Source organism: Schistocerca gregaria, chromosome 1, assembly GCF_023897955.1.
Source record: "Schistocerca gregaria isolate iqSchGreg1 chromosome 1, iqSchGreg1.2, whole genome shotgun sequence".
Classification (NCBI taxonomy): domain Eukaryota; kingdom Metazoa; phylum Arthropoda; class Insecta; order Orthoptera; family Acrididae; genus Schistocerca; species Schistocerca gregaria.
The window spans coordinates 1,159,571,863-1,159,588,559 of NC_064920.1; the positions used below are offsets into that span (position 1 = coordinate 1,159,571,863).

The 16,697-nt window shown below is 37.7% G+C and overlaps 1 protein-coding gene across 4 annotated transcripts in view; it reads right to left on the reverse strand.

The window, feature by feature from the left end:
- The window catches only part of LOC126284091 (integrator complex subunit 1), a 292,520-nt gene that overhangs the window by 180,918 nt on the left and 94,905 nt on the right, over positions 1–16,697 (reverse strand). For 2 of the 4 annotated variants that reach the window (XM_049982751.1, XM_049982744.1), the window contains 2 exons: positions 14,194–14,355; positions 4,577–4,702 (listed from right to left, as the gene is read on the reverse strand). In XM_049982751.1, the coding sequence (XP_049838708.1) occupies positions 4,577–4,702; positions 14,194–14,355 (288 nt within the window). The remainder of the gene's footprint in view (positions 1–4,576; positions 4,703–14,193; positions 14,356–16,697) is intronic. The other 2 variants (XM_049982760.1, XM_049982766.1) reach the window with 1 other exon arrangement.

The following is a 16,697-nucleotide window of genomic DNA, read 5'->3' on the forward strand; positions in this document are numbered from 1 at the left end:
TTGTCTATGTTTGACAAAGGCTTTGGCTGAAAGCTAACTTTCTGACAGTCTTTTGTCGTGCCATTCTGAGACTCATCATCTCCACTATACAGTGAGTAGCAACTATCCTTTTCATTATATTCTTACATTCCATCCTGGATTTTCTGTTGTTTGATAACTGAAACCAATTGTCTAACCAGTTAGTCTCTTACTTTATCATAACAACACTGAAAGAAAGGAAAGTTGAAGACTTGTGGGTTGTACATTATATCTTTTCATTGAAAAAATTAAACTGTTGTCTTTTCATTTTCATTAGAAGAATAATGTCCAACTGCATACTTAAATATCAGTAGCACACAAAATTACAGATTACATCCAGAAAGCCATTTACAGTACACTTCAGTCATTGGCCTATTTTTTCCATATTTGATTAAACCAGTACAAATTTTCACTACGAACGACAGCAAAAAACTGTTGCGACAATACAATCCACAGAAGAATTCATACAAGCGAAAGCACTCACAGTCAAGATGTGGCTATAAGAATGTTGTTCATACAAGACACTGTGTTGGCCTCTTACAGAAGTTAATGAAATTAAATTCTGCTGATACATGCTGCAAAACAAAACAGGAATAGCGTACGCAAGATGAAAATGAATCCCCTATCCCTGTAACAAACAATAAACTAACAACCTGCCTTGTGAACCAGATGAATTTTTTATTTAATTAATTAAATTATTAATGCTGAAGCTTTTCAATTGGTGTGTGTGTGTGTGTGAGTGTGTGTGTGTGTGTGTGTGTGTGTGTGTGTGTGTGTGTGTGTTCACAGGAAGAGTTACTAAACTGTACACAATACACACTGTACATGCAGAGTTTGCATGAAACTCTTCCTGCAAACAGAAGTTATGTTAATTCATATTGTGATCAAACATGTTTCTTGTGTCTACCAGTAAAAACTTTACATTAATGTCAACTGTGGCTGAAAAAGAAGCTTGCAAATATCTACTATTACTCTCGCAACTATCAATATTTCAACAATTAAGCAAAGAAGTCAATACAGGAATAACATTTCCACTATCCTGGTAAATTTGTCAACTGTTTCAAAACATATGTGATAAATACCTACTCTTCTGTGCACTTAAAGCTCTGTGTCTTTATTTCTTGTTGTTGATCACATACACACTTGGACACAGTACAAGGAGCTACACCACACACCCACAAAATATTTCCAAAATGCACCCAATAGTAGCCTTAGCCTTTTAGAAAAGTCTTCATAAGTGTTGCAGGTTTCATATCTGATGTTCAACTAACTTGCTGCCAACTAAACTGTTTGCCTGTCACTTACATCAAATATTGAATAATGCATATATTTTTTTAAAAAAAAAAAAAACATTGTTACTGCAGATAAAACTAAAATTAAAATACGGTGTAGCCCTTCCAGAAGACACCGATGCCAGTTACGCCTTTGACATTTAATAGTAAGTAAGTTTGAGAGAGTTGGACAAAATTTAAGATTATGCATGTGTTCCATGCAATATAAAGGAACTCTGCAACCTATCTCCACATGTTACTGCCGAAATGTCAATTCTAAACTAATTCTGAATAGAGTATAGTATCAAAGTATGGTGTCCATACATTAGCACTGAGTTACTGTATTGTTCACTGGGGCAATAAATCTTCCAGTGCCCAACATGTGTGCCAAGAGTGTGAAGAAATCTGGCAAAAGCATTGTCACATTTGTGTCCACTTGAGACTTTCCTTGTACCAACAATGACAGGCCACACAGTGGTGAGGGACCATGGGTGCACATTCGAGAAACCAGTTGCTGTTTGCTACAGCACACAATATCTTCCAGCACCTGCCTGACATCTCTGATCCAGGCACCTGCTTGACATCTCAGGTGGGCCATGAAAGATTAAAACCAACTACAAATGGAGCACAACTTACTAGTGCACTGTGTAAGTTTCACACGTACATCATTACTGTAATTTCAAGACCAACCACCCTGCCAGCAGGCAGCGTACAAATGTGAAACACCTGTCCAGTGGGTTGCTGTTTACTGTGGTCCTTGGCATACTCTGCCATTCAGTATTCAGTATTCAGTTTATTCACCATTGACCACTTACAGCGGAATAGGTCTGAACATTAAATATACAAGTGACATTAACTTCACAATAAAGTTTTTACAATTTAATTCCTTTTCTTTTAGGAATATTTTTATATACTAATGTCAATGATTATTTCAAAATATTCTGTTATCTTATAAAATGGGTGTTTGAGTAACCAGTTATAAATCTTACGTTTGAAAATATTACTGGTCAGTCACCGAGCAGATGTTGGAAGTTTATTGAAGAGTTTTAAACTCATTATTTTGTGTGAGTTTGCAGTCTTTGTGAGTCTGTGTCTTGGTATGTCGAAGTCCAGTTTGCCTCTGGTGTTGTGGGGATGTATGTTCTCTCTGGCCTCGAACTCATTTAAGTTGCTTTTGACATAAAGCAGTGCTGTGTCGATGTATAGATTCACAACAGTTAATATCAAGTGCTTGATAAAGAGGGGGCGGCAGTGTTCCTTGGGCTTAACTTTGCTCATTATTCTGATTACTTTTTTTTTTTTTTTTGAATTTTCAGAATTTCACTGAAAAAGCAAGAATGTCCCCATAACAATATGCTGAAGGAAATGTGTGATTGAAACAAGCCAAAATATACCACCTTTAGATACTCATCAGTGACATCTGTCAGTCTCCAGATAACACACTCTTGCTATTCTCTTGCAGATATTGCTAATGTGTTTCTCCCAGTTTAATTTTGAATCAATGTGGTATCCTAACAATTTGACTGATTTGCTTTCAACAGCTGTCGTCAAACCCAGAATTAGTTCTTGTGTTTTATCAGGATTACATAGGAGTTCATTAGAAGAAAACCAATTCATTACTAGTTCTAGTTTTTCCTGTGTTGCCTGAAGCAGTTCTGTTGCGTCATGGTGTGTATTGAGCAATGTTGTGTCATCTGCATAACACACAATTGAATTTGCTCCTACATGGTAAGGTAAGTCATTAATTGCAATGATGAACAGAAAATGACCTAGGACCGAGCCCTGAGGCACTCTAGTCCGAACTTCCTTCAGCAAGGAGCATCTATTTTTAATTGATACAAACTGTCTCCTGTTACTTGAGTATGATTTGATTACATCTAAAGATGGTTTGTGTATGCCATAAAATTCCAGTTTTGCAAGTAGGGTGTTAGATGGTAGCAGTCGAAGGCTTTGCTAAGATCACAAAGTACAACTGATACTAGATCCTTATTTTCGAATGCAGGTAACACCTGGTTAACAACTTCAGTGACAGCAGTAACGGTATTTTTACCATGTTGATATGCGAACTATCTGTTGGAGAGGAGATCATGCTTTCCAAAATAGTTATTTAGCTGATGGTACATTAGATATTCAAAACCTTTAGAGAAAATTGGGACAATAGAAACTGGTCGACAGTTTTGGGGCAGATGCTTATGTCCCTTTTTAAAGACTGGTATCACTTTAGCAGTTTTGAGTGCATCTGGGAAAACTCCACATTCTAAACACATATTAAAAATGAAAGAAAGAGGTTGACAGATAAGGTGTATTATTTTTTTCATTGCATAGTTAGAAAACCAGTAACAGTCCATACTTTTGGAGTTGGTGAACCTTGCCATAGCCTTTACAATATCCTCTGGGGTGACAACATTCCAGTGGAAAGTCTACCTCCTATGGGGCACAGCACCAAGATGAGCTAGTGCCCAAGTGCCATTTTGCTTGATTTTGTTTTTCAGCTCACTCACTGAGGTTAGAAAGTAATTATTTACTTCTTCTGGAACCAGCATTGCATCTTGTGTATGGGTTTGCGAATTATATTGGTTGATGATATCCCATGCTGCTTTACATTTGTTGGGAGCACTTTCAATGTAATGTTCACATGCCTGTTTTTTGGCCAAGGACAGTTTGTCTTTGTAGATTTTTTTACATTTTAGGTAAGCTCTATAATAAGTATTATCTAGCTCAGGTCCTTGTTTACAAGAATTTTTATATATTCTGTACAGTCTGAGCATCTCTTTGCTGTGAGCAAATCATGCAAGTAAAATTGTTCCTTGAGTAGCCCAACTGATATCCGTTGTCCAGGTACACCATGCATATCTCCACAGACTCTTTAATAACAGGATCCCAAAATGAATTAGCAGTAGTCAGAGTTTTGTTTTATTGTATACCACTCTAAGCTCGGCGGATAATTTTCTGGTATCAGGAAAGGGCAGACTTGTGTGTTCCTACCAATGATGCGAGGAACAATTTTGATCTAAATGACACCTGATGACTCTCTAAAAGTGTACATATTTCAATATTTACCGGAGCAAAGAAAGAAATATCTAAAACACTAAAAATAGAGAGGAATATACAGTACCTTTTAGAAGGTTTGTATAATTTATCCAAATGACATAAATATAGTTACAATAATATATCAGTAAAACAGGAATAGAAGACACATTAACTCTGTCAACACGTTCCTTCCAGTACTCAGCAGAAAATTAATGGACAACACACACATATATTCAAAAAGAATTATCGTAACATACGTGTAGTACTTGTATCTCACGCTTGTCTCCTCTTGCAAGAAGTGATGCAGCTTCCTTAACTGCAGGTGAGATTGCCAGAAAGATGCAAAGTGTAATCAGATCAGCCACTGAGACAAACATCCGCTCCTGAAAACATAAAAGGATATTTTTTTTACAGACTAGAACTATAAGATGACTTAATGGTGTTGCAATACTCATTGTTGCTAAATAGTGTTATCTATCACAGCCACAAAGAGACCAACTTATACCTCTAGTTAACCAAGTGAGTTTGTTCTTCAATAATGAACTATACAAAATAAAACTAGACACTTCTGATTTCTGTAAATACACATTAAAACAGAGAATTAAGAAGCTGTTTTACACAGAACTACAAAATAATCGAGTACAACAATTAATATATGAAGTTGACAAGCAGCAATGGAAGCTAGGCACGATTGATGGGTCGGGGGCTAGGAGATATTTAATTTTGAAGGTAATGTCTACAATGTGAACTGAACTTTCAATAATTGAAGTTGCATATTGTTTTTAAGTGCACATTATTAGCCAATTAACAAAACAGTTAATAAACCAAAACCGCTTTCAACCGTACAATAAGAATTGCACAGCCACTACATTTTTGTTACCTGAAATAATATCGAAGTTTTTGCCAAAAGTTGAGCACTGAATAGTTGAAGGTTGGCTTAAATTTTATTACGCCTTATTAGGCATACTTCTATTTGGAACTGAACACTTTTGGGTTACTATTACAGCTGAAACACCTGGAAGATTCAGTTGTGTGTAAGCTCACAACAGGATTTGGCTAAGACTTTGCCAGAAATGCAAGTTACATTACGTGCAGTGGAGGAGAGGGACACACATCAAATTGTGAGACTGACATATATCTGGAAGGAAAAACTTTCAGGTATGACACAAGATGCAAGTGTCAAACTTGCAAAATATTTTGACGTCTACAATCATTAGTCGATCTGATGTACTAAGATCAGGGTTGCCACAAGTTTCCCCAAGTGAAATTCCCTGATTTCCAGCCAAGTTTTTGCATTTTTCACTGACAAATTTTGAGATCTCAAGAGATAATTGACAAAAAAATGTAAGAACTTCTGTATTTCTATATGTGTGAGCAAAAATCTTAAGTACTAACATCAACATCTTTTTGTAATGAACTGTATTTAGGTGAAGAAAGCAAGCCAAATGGTATATGTGTTTCATTAAGACCACTGATGTTACTTTATTAAAATAAAATGAAACACACTTGGTGACAAAAATATGGATTTCCTTGGAGTCACTAGACAGATTTAAAATACCTTCATTGATTTCAGAAACAACCTCAGGGAAAAGTAGGCCTCTTGATAGAAGTGTATCAGGTGGGGAAGAGTTGTGTAAACCAATACTATAGGAGGTAACCACCAGTAAAATGTTGGTTCTACTATGTTTGGTATTGTCAGTTATTACCCTCTGTGTTTATGTCTATTGTCTCTCCCCCTGCTTAGTTGAGTGCTTACGTGTTTGCCTACCATGCAGCAGGTCTGTGTTCGATTCCTGTCTGGGTTGGAGATTTTCTCCGCTCATGGACTGGGTGTTGTGCTGACCTCATCACCATTTCATGAGCACCGACATGCAAGTCAGCCAATGTGGCGTCACCTAAACAAAGACTTGCAACTCAGCGGCTGAACTTCCCCAGACGGGGCCTCCCGGCTATCAACGCCACACAATCATTTCATTTTATAGGTATTTAGTGATTTTTCTTTCAAGAAATATATGAGTACACAGTGTATAAACTGCCAGCAACTGCCAAAATTTTCTTCTTCTTATCGTCCATATTCTAATACACGAACTACTTCCAAAGTGCCAAAATGTGCTAGAATAAATAAAATGTCTATAAAATGTCGCACTGTACTATGTACTTGCAATGAGACAGTCGCAATTCCTGAAATCCATCGCCCATGGTCTCCGGCCTGCCGAGGAGCAGTGCAGTCCTGGGCCCACAAGGAAAATCCACCACATTATGCCACACACAAACAGACCCGAACTGTGGGCAGATCGGTGAGACTAGATCCGATGGGTAGCTCCTGCACATCAGTGGGAGGCGGTGGGCTTCAGATCGGCACGCCCAATGTGTTAGAGATACCTGCAGAACTGGCCTGCAGTTTTGGCCCGTCGTGGAAGTCCACTCATGTGGCCATCTGTTCATGTGTCATATACACCATGTTGATCATTCCAAGTAACAGGTAATTTGCATGAATACTCTCAGAATCAATAATAACGAGGACAGGTAGCAACTCAACATGAAGATGATCACTGAGCCACAGACAGGCACATAGAAATACAATAACACTCGCACAACTAAATTTTCGGCTATAGCCTTTGTCAGAAAACAAGAGCACATTCACTTTCACATAATCACTCAGACACAACTCATGCACACATGACCGCCATCTCTGGATGCTGCGTCTACAGTCTCAGAGCCAGATCCAAATAAACCACTCCTCACGCCTTCCTGCCTCTCATTAGCAGATGCTAGGCTAGCGGCAAGAAATAGTGGCAGCACTGACTGAAAGCTGAGGAGAGTGGTAGGAAGGGAAGAAGCAATAAGAATGAGTGAGTAGGGAAGCAGTGCACATACTCAGCTGCGCCCAGCAAGCAATGCTGCTAAGACAAAAACGAGATTTTTTTCAGTGTTTTTTTATCCCTTCAAAGCCAACACATTTGAAATTCCCCGATTTCCAGAACGTGTGACAATCCTGAAATTACAAATGTATTGTCCGCTCTTTCACACCTGGTTTACAACAGAAAAACAAAATATGAAGTATGTTGTACATGGAGGCCTCCTCCTTTCCTAACATGAAGACCCCCACTAAGAGTCACAAAATCAAAAACTGCTCGAGGATAATGGGTACAGAAATCACCACGTGAAACATGCTTTCCTGCAAACAAATGAGTCACCACAGAACGAACTATGTGCCATGGCCCTCCGTCCATACATCAGTTCTACATGCACAAGAACTTAAATAATTTCAGAGAATTAGCAGAGCAATTAGATTATATTAGAATCATTAGATTAAGATTAGAATAATTACTGCATGCACAGACATTGAAATAATCATTCTTGCTGCAATCCATATGTGAATGAAACAAGAAGAAACTCCAATAACGGGTACAATGGAACATACCCTCTGCCATGTACCTCACCGTGGTTTACACAGTATAGAAAAGTCATCCTTACAGTGAGCAGCAATCTATCCTTTTCAATATTGATAATATCAAGTATGTCTTCCAACTTGCCAGCAAAACATGAATGCTCCTTGTCACAGTTGAAGAAGACACAAAACTTCAAAAACCAAGTGTACATAGAATCCAGTGCAACTGTGGGAAGAAATATATTTAATAGAAACTTACACAGAATGCACAATGTCAAGCTCTCCAGATCAACAAATCACCCACTGCTGAATACATAGATGCATGTAAATATACTATGCATTATGCCAAAATAAAAATTGTTATGCAGACTTCTTCCTATTGAAGTCATCACAGATAATTTGCACCACAGCATTTCCAAACACCAGCAGCCACTGAACATGAAGACTGACTAATGCATCCGCAGAAACATGAGAGGGTGGTTGGATGTTTATGTACACAGATAGGGCAACACATCAGTATATCAGATCAGGTGATGATTGGTCTCAGTTTACAGAACCACTTTGACAATCATGTCTGATATGATACCCAAAAACATCCAACATATTCAAATGATTTACCAAGTAACACAAGAGCTTTCAATGTGCAACACGACAACTCAAAGCAAATTATTATTTTATGACACAGATCCAAAACTAGTTTGGGAAAGGGAGATACGAACTATACTCTTAATATTAAATTCTGAAAAAGTGCAAATCAGATATTAGCTAGCCCCCCCCCCCCCCCCCCAAACCCACTCCCACCAAAACATTAGCACTTAACTAAACTTAAGAATCAAAAAGAATTTCCTTTGAACAGTTATTTTTAAAACGACTGAAGATAAATTATATTTAACTTTTTTGGTATTTTATTAAACCATGAATTAATGAATCTCAGTGACACAATTGGTACTGTTTATTTCTGACAACTTTTTTTTTTTTTTAATACCATGACAAAGAAACGTACTGCACACCAAATGCTATTTACAACTCCTTTGCAAAAAAGAAAGCTAATTATCCACAATGACAGTACACACTTGTCAAAAAACATGCTTCTCTGAACCACTCCTCTCCATTTTGTTTAACCCACACCCTGCATTTCCATTTAAATTCAACAAAGTTAAAATGTGTGCACTATACTTGTTTTATATAAGTCACTTGATTGCTGGACTCCTTCCTTACTTCTAAAATGGCAGAAATTGGAAGACTTCAGTCAGAAAATACTTTGTACCTGACCACTGCCACTAACAATAATAATAATAAGCTAAGTGAAAGTATGGAAAATGAAATGAGATCACAAAACTTTTGGAGGTCAATCAAACTAGGAAGAGATCAAGGAAAACTGAACATTCAATATTTAGTATTTGCATGGCCTGCAAGTCTCCTTTGAGAAGACTTAATTCATGTGTTCTAAGTCAGATATTCCGAAACAACAGAATCAACCACTATGTATCTCGATGTAATTATTGAAGCAGCACGACTTGAACAAAACACAACAGAGTGCAGAAATCAAGAAAGCGTGCGGATTTGTTTCAAATTTCTATAACAAAAAATGCCTGTCAAAAGGCACTAAAATCAGTCACTACAGCACAGTAATCAAGCCGACAGTCACATATGCAATTACAGCATTCTCAATCAATCGAAAACAAGATTTACAAGAACTTAAGAAAGTAGAGAGAAAGACTACTAGAAAAATTCTGGGACCAAAATACACCAGATGTATACAGACTGCGAACCATTGGTGACATTAGAAAAAGAGTCAAACATAAAAATTAACACCAGAACGAGATGAATGAAGTTTTATGGACACCTAGACAGATTATCTGGACATACTAACTAAACATCTATTGGACTATGTGACATCACTAAAGCTAAGAAGGATTTGACAAAAGTTGAAACTGACATAACAAATATGTCAAACAGGGTTACACTCAGAAGTAAAATTGATAAGTGGAAGTTTACTCCAAAAACAGAACCAAAACCTTATAAACCAACGTGGACCGAAGAGAGAAAATATGTTGGGAAAATAATAAGAATCCTATGAATAATAATAAGAATCCTATTAAAGATTGAAAATCACCTGCTTATGGTTCTCCAATGGGGGCATTTGATAATAATAATAATAATAATAATAATAATAATAATAATAATAATAATAATGGTTACTACAAATATTGGAAATATACAAAGTAGATCCTAAATTGATACAGTTCCTAAACATAGTAATGACAAATTGGAAAACCACACTTAATATCCAAACAAATTCAAATAATATCACATCACAGCCAATACAGATTATGCGTGGAATATACCAAGGAGACTCATTAAGTCCTTTCTGGTTCTGCCTTGCTCTGAACCCACTATCCAACATGCTAAATAATACAAATTATGGATGCAATATTACTGGAACATACCCACACAAAATCACACATTTGCTATACATGGATGATCTAAAACTACTGGCAGCAACAAATCAACAACTCAACCAATTACTAAAGATAACAGAAGTATTCAGCAATGATATAAATATGGCTTTTGGAACAGACAAATGTAAGAAAAATAGCATAGGCAAGGGAAGACACACTAAACAAGAAGATTGCATATTGGATAACCACAGCGACTGCATAGAAGCGATGGAAAAAACAGATGCCTATAAATATCTAGGATACAGACAAAAAATAGGAATAGATAATACAAATATTAAAGAAGAACTAAAAGAAAGATATAGACAAAGACTAAAAATAATACTGAAAACAGAATTGACAGCAAGAAACAAAACAAAAGCTATAAATACTTATGCTATACCAATATTGACCTACTCATTTGGAGTAGTGAAATGGAGTAATACAGACCTAGAAGCACTCAATACACTTACACGATCACAATGCCACAAATATAGAATACATCACATACATTCAGCAACAGAAAGATTCACATTAAGCAGAAAGGAAGGAGGAAGGGGATTTATCGACATAAAAAACCTACATTATGGACAGGTAGACAATTTAAGAAAATTCTTTCTAGAAATAGCAGAAACTAGCAAAATACACAAAGCAATCACTCATATAAATACATCAGTTACACCACTGCAATTTCATAACCACTTCTACAACCCTTTAGATCACATAACATCAACAGATACAAAGAAAGTAAATTGGAAAAGGAAACACTACATGGCAAGCACCAGTATCATCTAACACAGCCACACATCGATCAAGACGCATCCAACACATGGCTAAGAAAAGGCAATATATACAGTGAGACGGAAGGATTCACAATTGCAATACAGGATCAAACAATAAACACCAGATATTACAACAAGCATATTATTAAAGATCCCAATACCACAACAAATAAATGCAGACTTTTCAAACAACAAATAGAAACAGTAGATCACATCACAAGTGGATGTACAATACTAGCAAATACAGAATACCCAGAAGACATGACAATGTAGCAAAAATAATACATCAACAGCTTGCCTTACAACATAAACTTATAAAACAACACGTTCCCACATACAAGTATGCACCACAAAATGTACTGGAGGATGATGAATACAAATTATACTGGAACAGAACCATTATAACAGATAAAACAACACCACATAACAAACCTGACATCATACTCACCAATAAAAAGTAGAAATTAACACAACTAATCGAAATTCCATACCCAATACAACAAATATACAAAAGAAAACAGGAGAAAAAATTGAAAAATACATCCAACTGGCTGAGGAAGTCAAGGATATGTGGCATCAGGAAAAAAGTTGACATTATACCAATTATACTATCAACTACAGGAGTCATACCACACAATATCCACCAGTACATCAATGCAATACAGCTACATCCAAACTTATATATACAACTACAGAAATCCGTAATTATTGATACATGTTCAATTACCCGAAAGTTCCTAAATGCAATATAACATATGCCGTACAGTTAAATGGAAGCCACGCTTGATAAAGGAACGCGTCACTTTCCATTTCTGACCAGACATAACGTCTGAGAAAGGAAAGAAATAATAATAATACCAACAACTGAATTTTCCATCAATGCTTGGCAGAACACTACAATAGTATTAAGATGATAACACTTCGTAATGTTCTGCAAAGTTATATTCATATGGTTACGAACCAGCCCTGAAGATGGTCTGAAAAACCAAAAGCCGATTCGTGAGCAAATAAGTATAATTTCTCAGAACATTAGGAAGTGTTTTTCTTTTAATATAAACATAAATATCAATATTAATAATAATAATAATATTAATAATAATAATAATAATAATAATAATTACAGGGGTATCTCACTCGTACCGGTCACATATAAAATCCTATCAAAAGTTCTCATGAATAGGTTAGAAGAACAAGCTGACCCAGAAATAGAATACCAGGCTGGTTTTCACAAGGGACGATCATGCACAGAACAGACCTGGAATCTGAAAATGATTCTCCAGATGAGAAACACTCGAATCACAGTGGTTACTTTTGTAGATTTTAAAAAGGCTTACGACTCAATAGACAGAGTAGCGCTCTGCAAGACGCTGGAAGAATTCAGCATTGACAGAAATACAAGAGCAATCATTCGAGAAACATTAACTGACACAGTCTCCAAGGTTAAATTTATAGGGGATATCTTGGAACCATATGAAATCCAAACTGGAGTGCGACAGGGTGACGGACTTTCACTATTACTCTTTAATATCATTCTTGAAAAAATTACCAGGACATGGGATAAAGAAGTCAAAGGAATCCAAATTCGCATTAGAAAAGATAATAGATTCAATGTGAAGTGTTTAGCTTTTGCGGATGACCTTGCAATCCTCACAAATAATAGAAAAGAAGCCACTAACGCCATAGAGAAGTTGCACGAAATTGCACAAAGAACTGGCCTGCAAATCTCATATGAGAAAACCCAGTACATAGAAAGAGTGCCACAAGACAAATTGCCTATTGCGACAACCCATGGGAAAATCATACAAGCACCACATTTTAAGTACCTGGGAGAAATCATCCAGCTAGCAGGGATCAACCTAAAGGCCAATGAGGAAAGAATAAAAAAAACTACATAAAGCATATAAACTCACGTGGAACTATTATAACAAAAAGTCCAGAAGGATTAACGCAAAATCGAGGCACTACAACACTGTCATACTTCTGGAGGCACTGTATGCATCTGAAACAACACAAATAGGTGGGCAAACTAAAATCAAAGAAATAGAGAAACAAGAAAGGAAAATTTTCAGGAAAATTTTTGGCCTGATACAAGAGCAAGGAATCTGGAAGAAGAGACCAACATCAGAATTATATAAATACACAGACAAGATTACGGATACAATAAGGAAAAGAACAATGCAGTTCTATGGACATATCCACAGGATGAATGAAAACAGAATTTCAAAGCGAATTCTTAAAGTCATCAACTCAGGCGGGGGAAAAACAAAATGGATAAAAGAAGTTGAAGAGGACCTCAGACAAGCACACATAACAGTAAACGATGCAGAAAACAGGACTGAATTCAGGAACATCATCAAAAAACATAAATTTGACACCACAACACAGAAGAGACCAGGATGCAAATGGACAGCAGAGCGAAAGAAACAACCCAGTGAACACATGAAGAAAATTTGGGCTCAGAAAAAACATAAACAATCATCAGAAAGGAATTCAAGTTCAAACGCTCTCTTAAATGGGAATAATCGAAAATAATAATAATAGTGTGTAGGCCCTACTGCAGTGTAACAACCATTTCATAGTTACTGTTGTGTTGTACTGCAATTAGTTGATTTACTATTGCAAAGCAAATAATGAAATAAATTTCTGTTCTATTAAGGGAACCACCTACAATTTGGAGAAGGCATTTTCACGAGATATTTAAAATAAATTTTACTGTCATGGATGCACAATTCAAAGTACAACGTGTGTGTGTGTGTGTGTGTGTGAGGAAAACTTCCATACACTCCTTTCATTTTCTGTAATGTCCACAGCAGTGTGTCATATGTTAACGCTAGTATCTGGGGGGAGGGGGGGGGGAATAGTATTTTACGTAATTATTTCCACAGTCATATAAAATGGTGATAACAGTAATGATCTTTTAAAAATAATTTGGTTTTGTGAACAAAACACAATTAAACCTTTTTGTTCGTACCCCTTACAAAATTTCATTTTACCCTTCGGGGTAACTACACCAAGTCAGGAACCACTGCTCTAATCCAACTATGTGGGACTTTTATTATCTTCGGACATTGTTGAGAAAGGAGAAAGAGTTTAAAACAAATTATTCTGTGTGGAGCTTATTTCTCTATGGTCAACAAAAAAAGCTGTCAACTTAGGGAAGGGAGCAAGTGGCCAAGACCCCATTCCATTCAAATATTGTGCTCCTTTACAATATAAAACAAAACAACAAACAAAGCACTCATAATATTTCATTTAACACTTACCTTATGTTCAAATTCACGAAAGGCCTGTGTATTTTCTTTTCGATCAGCCATCAGCCCACGACAAAGAGCAGACAAATTGATTTCATGGCGTATAACTCGTACCATTTCCCTCAGCAATGCCCGCAATGGGCGCAAGTAGTCATCTTTATTCATTAGCAGATCCTATGAAAAATAAAATACTCATTTACTTCATACTGATAGTCACATCAGCTGACAGAAACATATTTCCATCATTATTAGCATGATCTGTTCTGCTCAAGCCACACAGCAAACAAGAAACGGTACATCAGAAGTCAACAGTGTCCTTACATACTTTGATCAAACATGCTGAGAAAATAAGAATCCCACGGTGACATGAGTTTACAGCGATAGCACATAAGGAAGATTTGTTTATTGCTATCAGGAAGTCATGCTTTGGTTGACAATTTCATACCTAAAAGTTACTTGCAAATATGAACAAAAGTAAGTGTTTATTTATTTCTGAGACTTCTTAGCAATTAAATACAAAGCACAGTATAGGCACCAGATGAAACTGACAGATGCTTCAACTTGGGCACAAAGTTGTTCACTATAGGCCAAATTTATGCAACAGGCTCACATTCTGATGGCACGCAAAGCCAAATTGGAACCATTTGAGAATGCATTCACATATTACATGTGTTCCCTGCCACCGTTGGATAAGCAGCTGCAGCAGCAAGTCGTATACTCCTAGCTCACTCATTTGTTACATAGTTTAATTCTTAATTTCTTTGCGTGTTTTTGGGTACTTGCATTGTTTAATTCATATATTTCGGGCGTATTATAGTATTTGAGGGTTGTAGCATCGCGCTTTAGTGTTTACTTGGTAGATTCTTACTTAAATTGCATGTGAGTTACGTATAGGAGGTGTAATTTCGAGTTTTAGTTACTGTAATCGTAAATTCAGGCAGATTGTAGCGCAGTCTTTAGGCATTTGTACAGGTTAGTTGATACATACCTTGCGTGTTTCGCTTGCGTTATCTAGGCACGGACTCGTGTTTCTGTAACTGTTGTTCAACATCGATTAGAATCGACAGGGACTGCGATTGCTGTGTTCAAATGAGGGCTGAGTTGGCATCCCTTCGCTCACAGCTGCAAGTGATGCTGACTTCGGTCGCGCAGCTTGAGGCTGTTGCCAAGGGGCACCACTGTGGGGAGCCGGACTTGGGTATCACGGGGAAACAGGTTTCAGGCACTGTCTCTGGCTGAGCAAGATGCAGCTGCCTGCCCTGTTTCAGAGGATCATTCTCAGCCTTCAAGGTCCGGGCAATCGCAGAGGGTGGGCTTATTGGAAGTTGGGAGCTCCAATGTTAGGCACGTAATGGGGCCCCTTAGGGATATGGCGGCTAAGGAGGGGAAGAAATCCAGTGTGCACTCCATGTGCATTCCGGGAGGAGTCATTCCTGATGTGGAAAAGGTCCTTCCGGATGCCATGAAGAGCACAGGGTGCAGCCAGCTGCAGGTGGTGGCACATGTCGGCACTAATGACGTGTGTCGCTTTGGATCAGAGGAAATTCTCTCTAGATTCCAGCAGCTATCTGATTTGGTGAAAGCTGCCGGTCTTGCTTACGAGATGAAGGCAATGCTCACCATCTGCAGCATTGTCGACAGAACCGACTGCGGACCTTTGATGCAGAGCCGGGTGGAGGGTCTGAATCAGAGGCTCAGACGGTTTTGCGACCGTGTTGGCTGCAGATTCCTTGACTTGCGCCATAGGGTGGTGGGGTTTCGGGTTCTGCTGAACAGGTCAGGAGTTCACTACACTCAGCTGGCAGCTACATGGGTAGCGGAGGCTGTGTGGCGTGGACTGGGCGGTTTTTTAGATTAGAAGGCCTCGGGAAAGTACGGGGTGGGCTGTAATGTCAAAGGGTGCATGGTAAATACAGGACGTGCTTGGATCAAGGAACACTCGGAATTATAGTTGTAAATTGTTGTAGTTGTGCTGGAAAAGTCCCTGAGCTTCAAGCACTAATAGAAAGCACAGAAGCTGATATTGTTATAGGTACAGAAAGCTGACTAAAGCCTGAAATAAGTTCTGCAGAAATTTTTACGAAGTCTCGGACGGTGTTCAGGAAAGATAGATTAGGCAGAATTGGTGGTGGAGTGTTTGTCTCTGTCAGTAGTGGTTTATCTTGTAGTGAAGTCGAAGTAGATACTCCTTGCGAATTGGTATGGGTGGAGGTTATACTTAACAGCCGAACTAAGTTAATAATTGGCCCCTTCTACCGACCCCCAGACTCCGATGATACAGTTGCGGAACAGTTCAGAGAAAGTTTGAGTCTCGTAACAAATAAATACCCCACTCATATGGTTATAGTTGGTGGGGACTTCAACCTACCCTCGGTATGTTGGCAAAAATACTTGTTCAAAACCGGTGGTAGGCAGAAAACATTTTCCGAGATTGTCCTAAATGCTTTCTCCGAAAATTATTTCGAGCAGTTAGTCCACGAACCCACTAAAATTGTAAATGGTTGCTAAAACACACT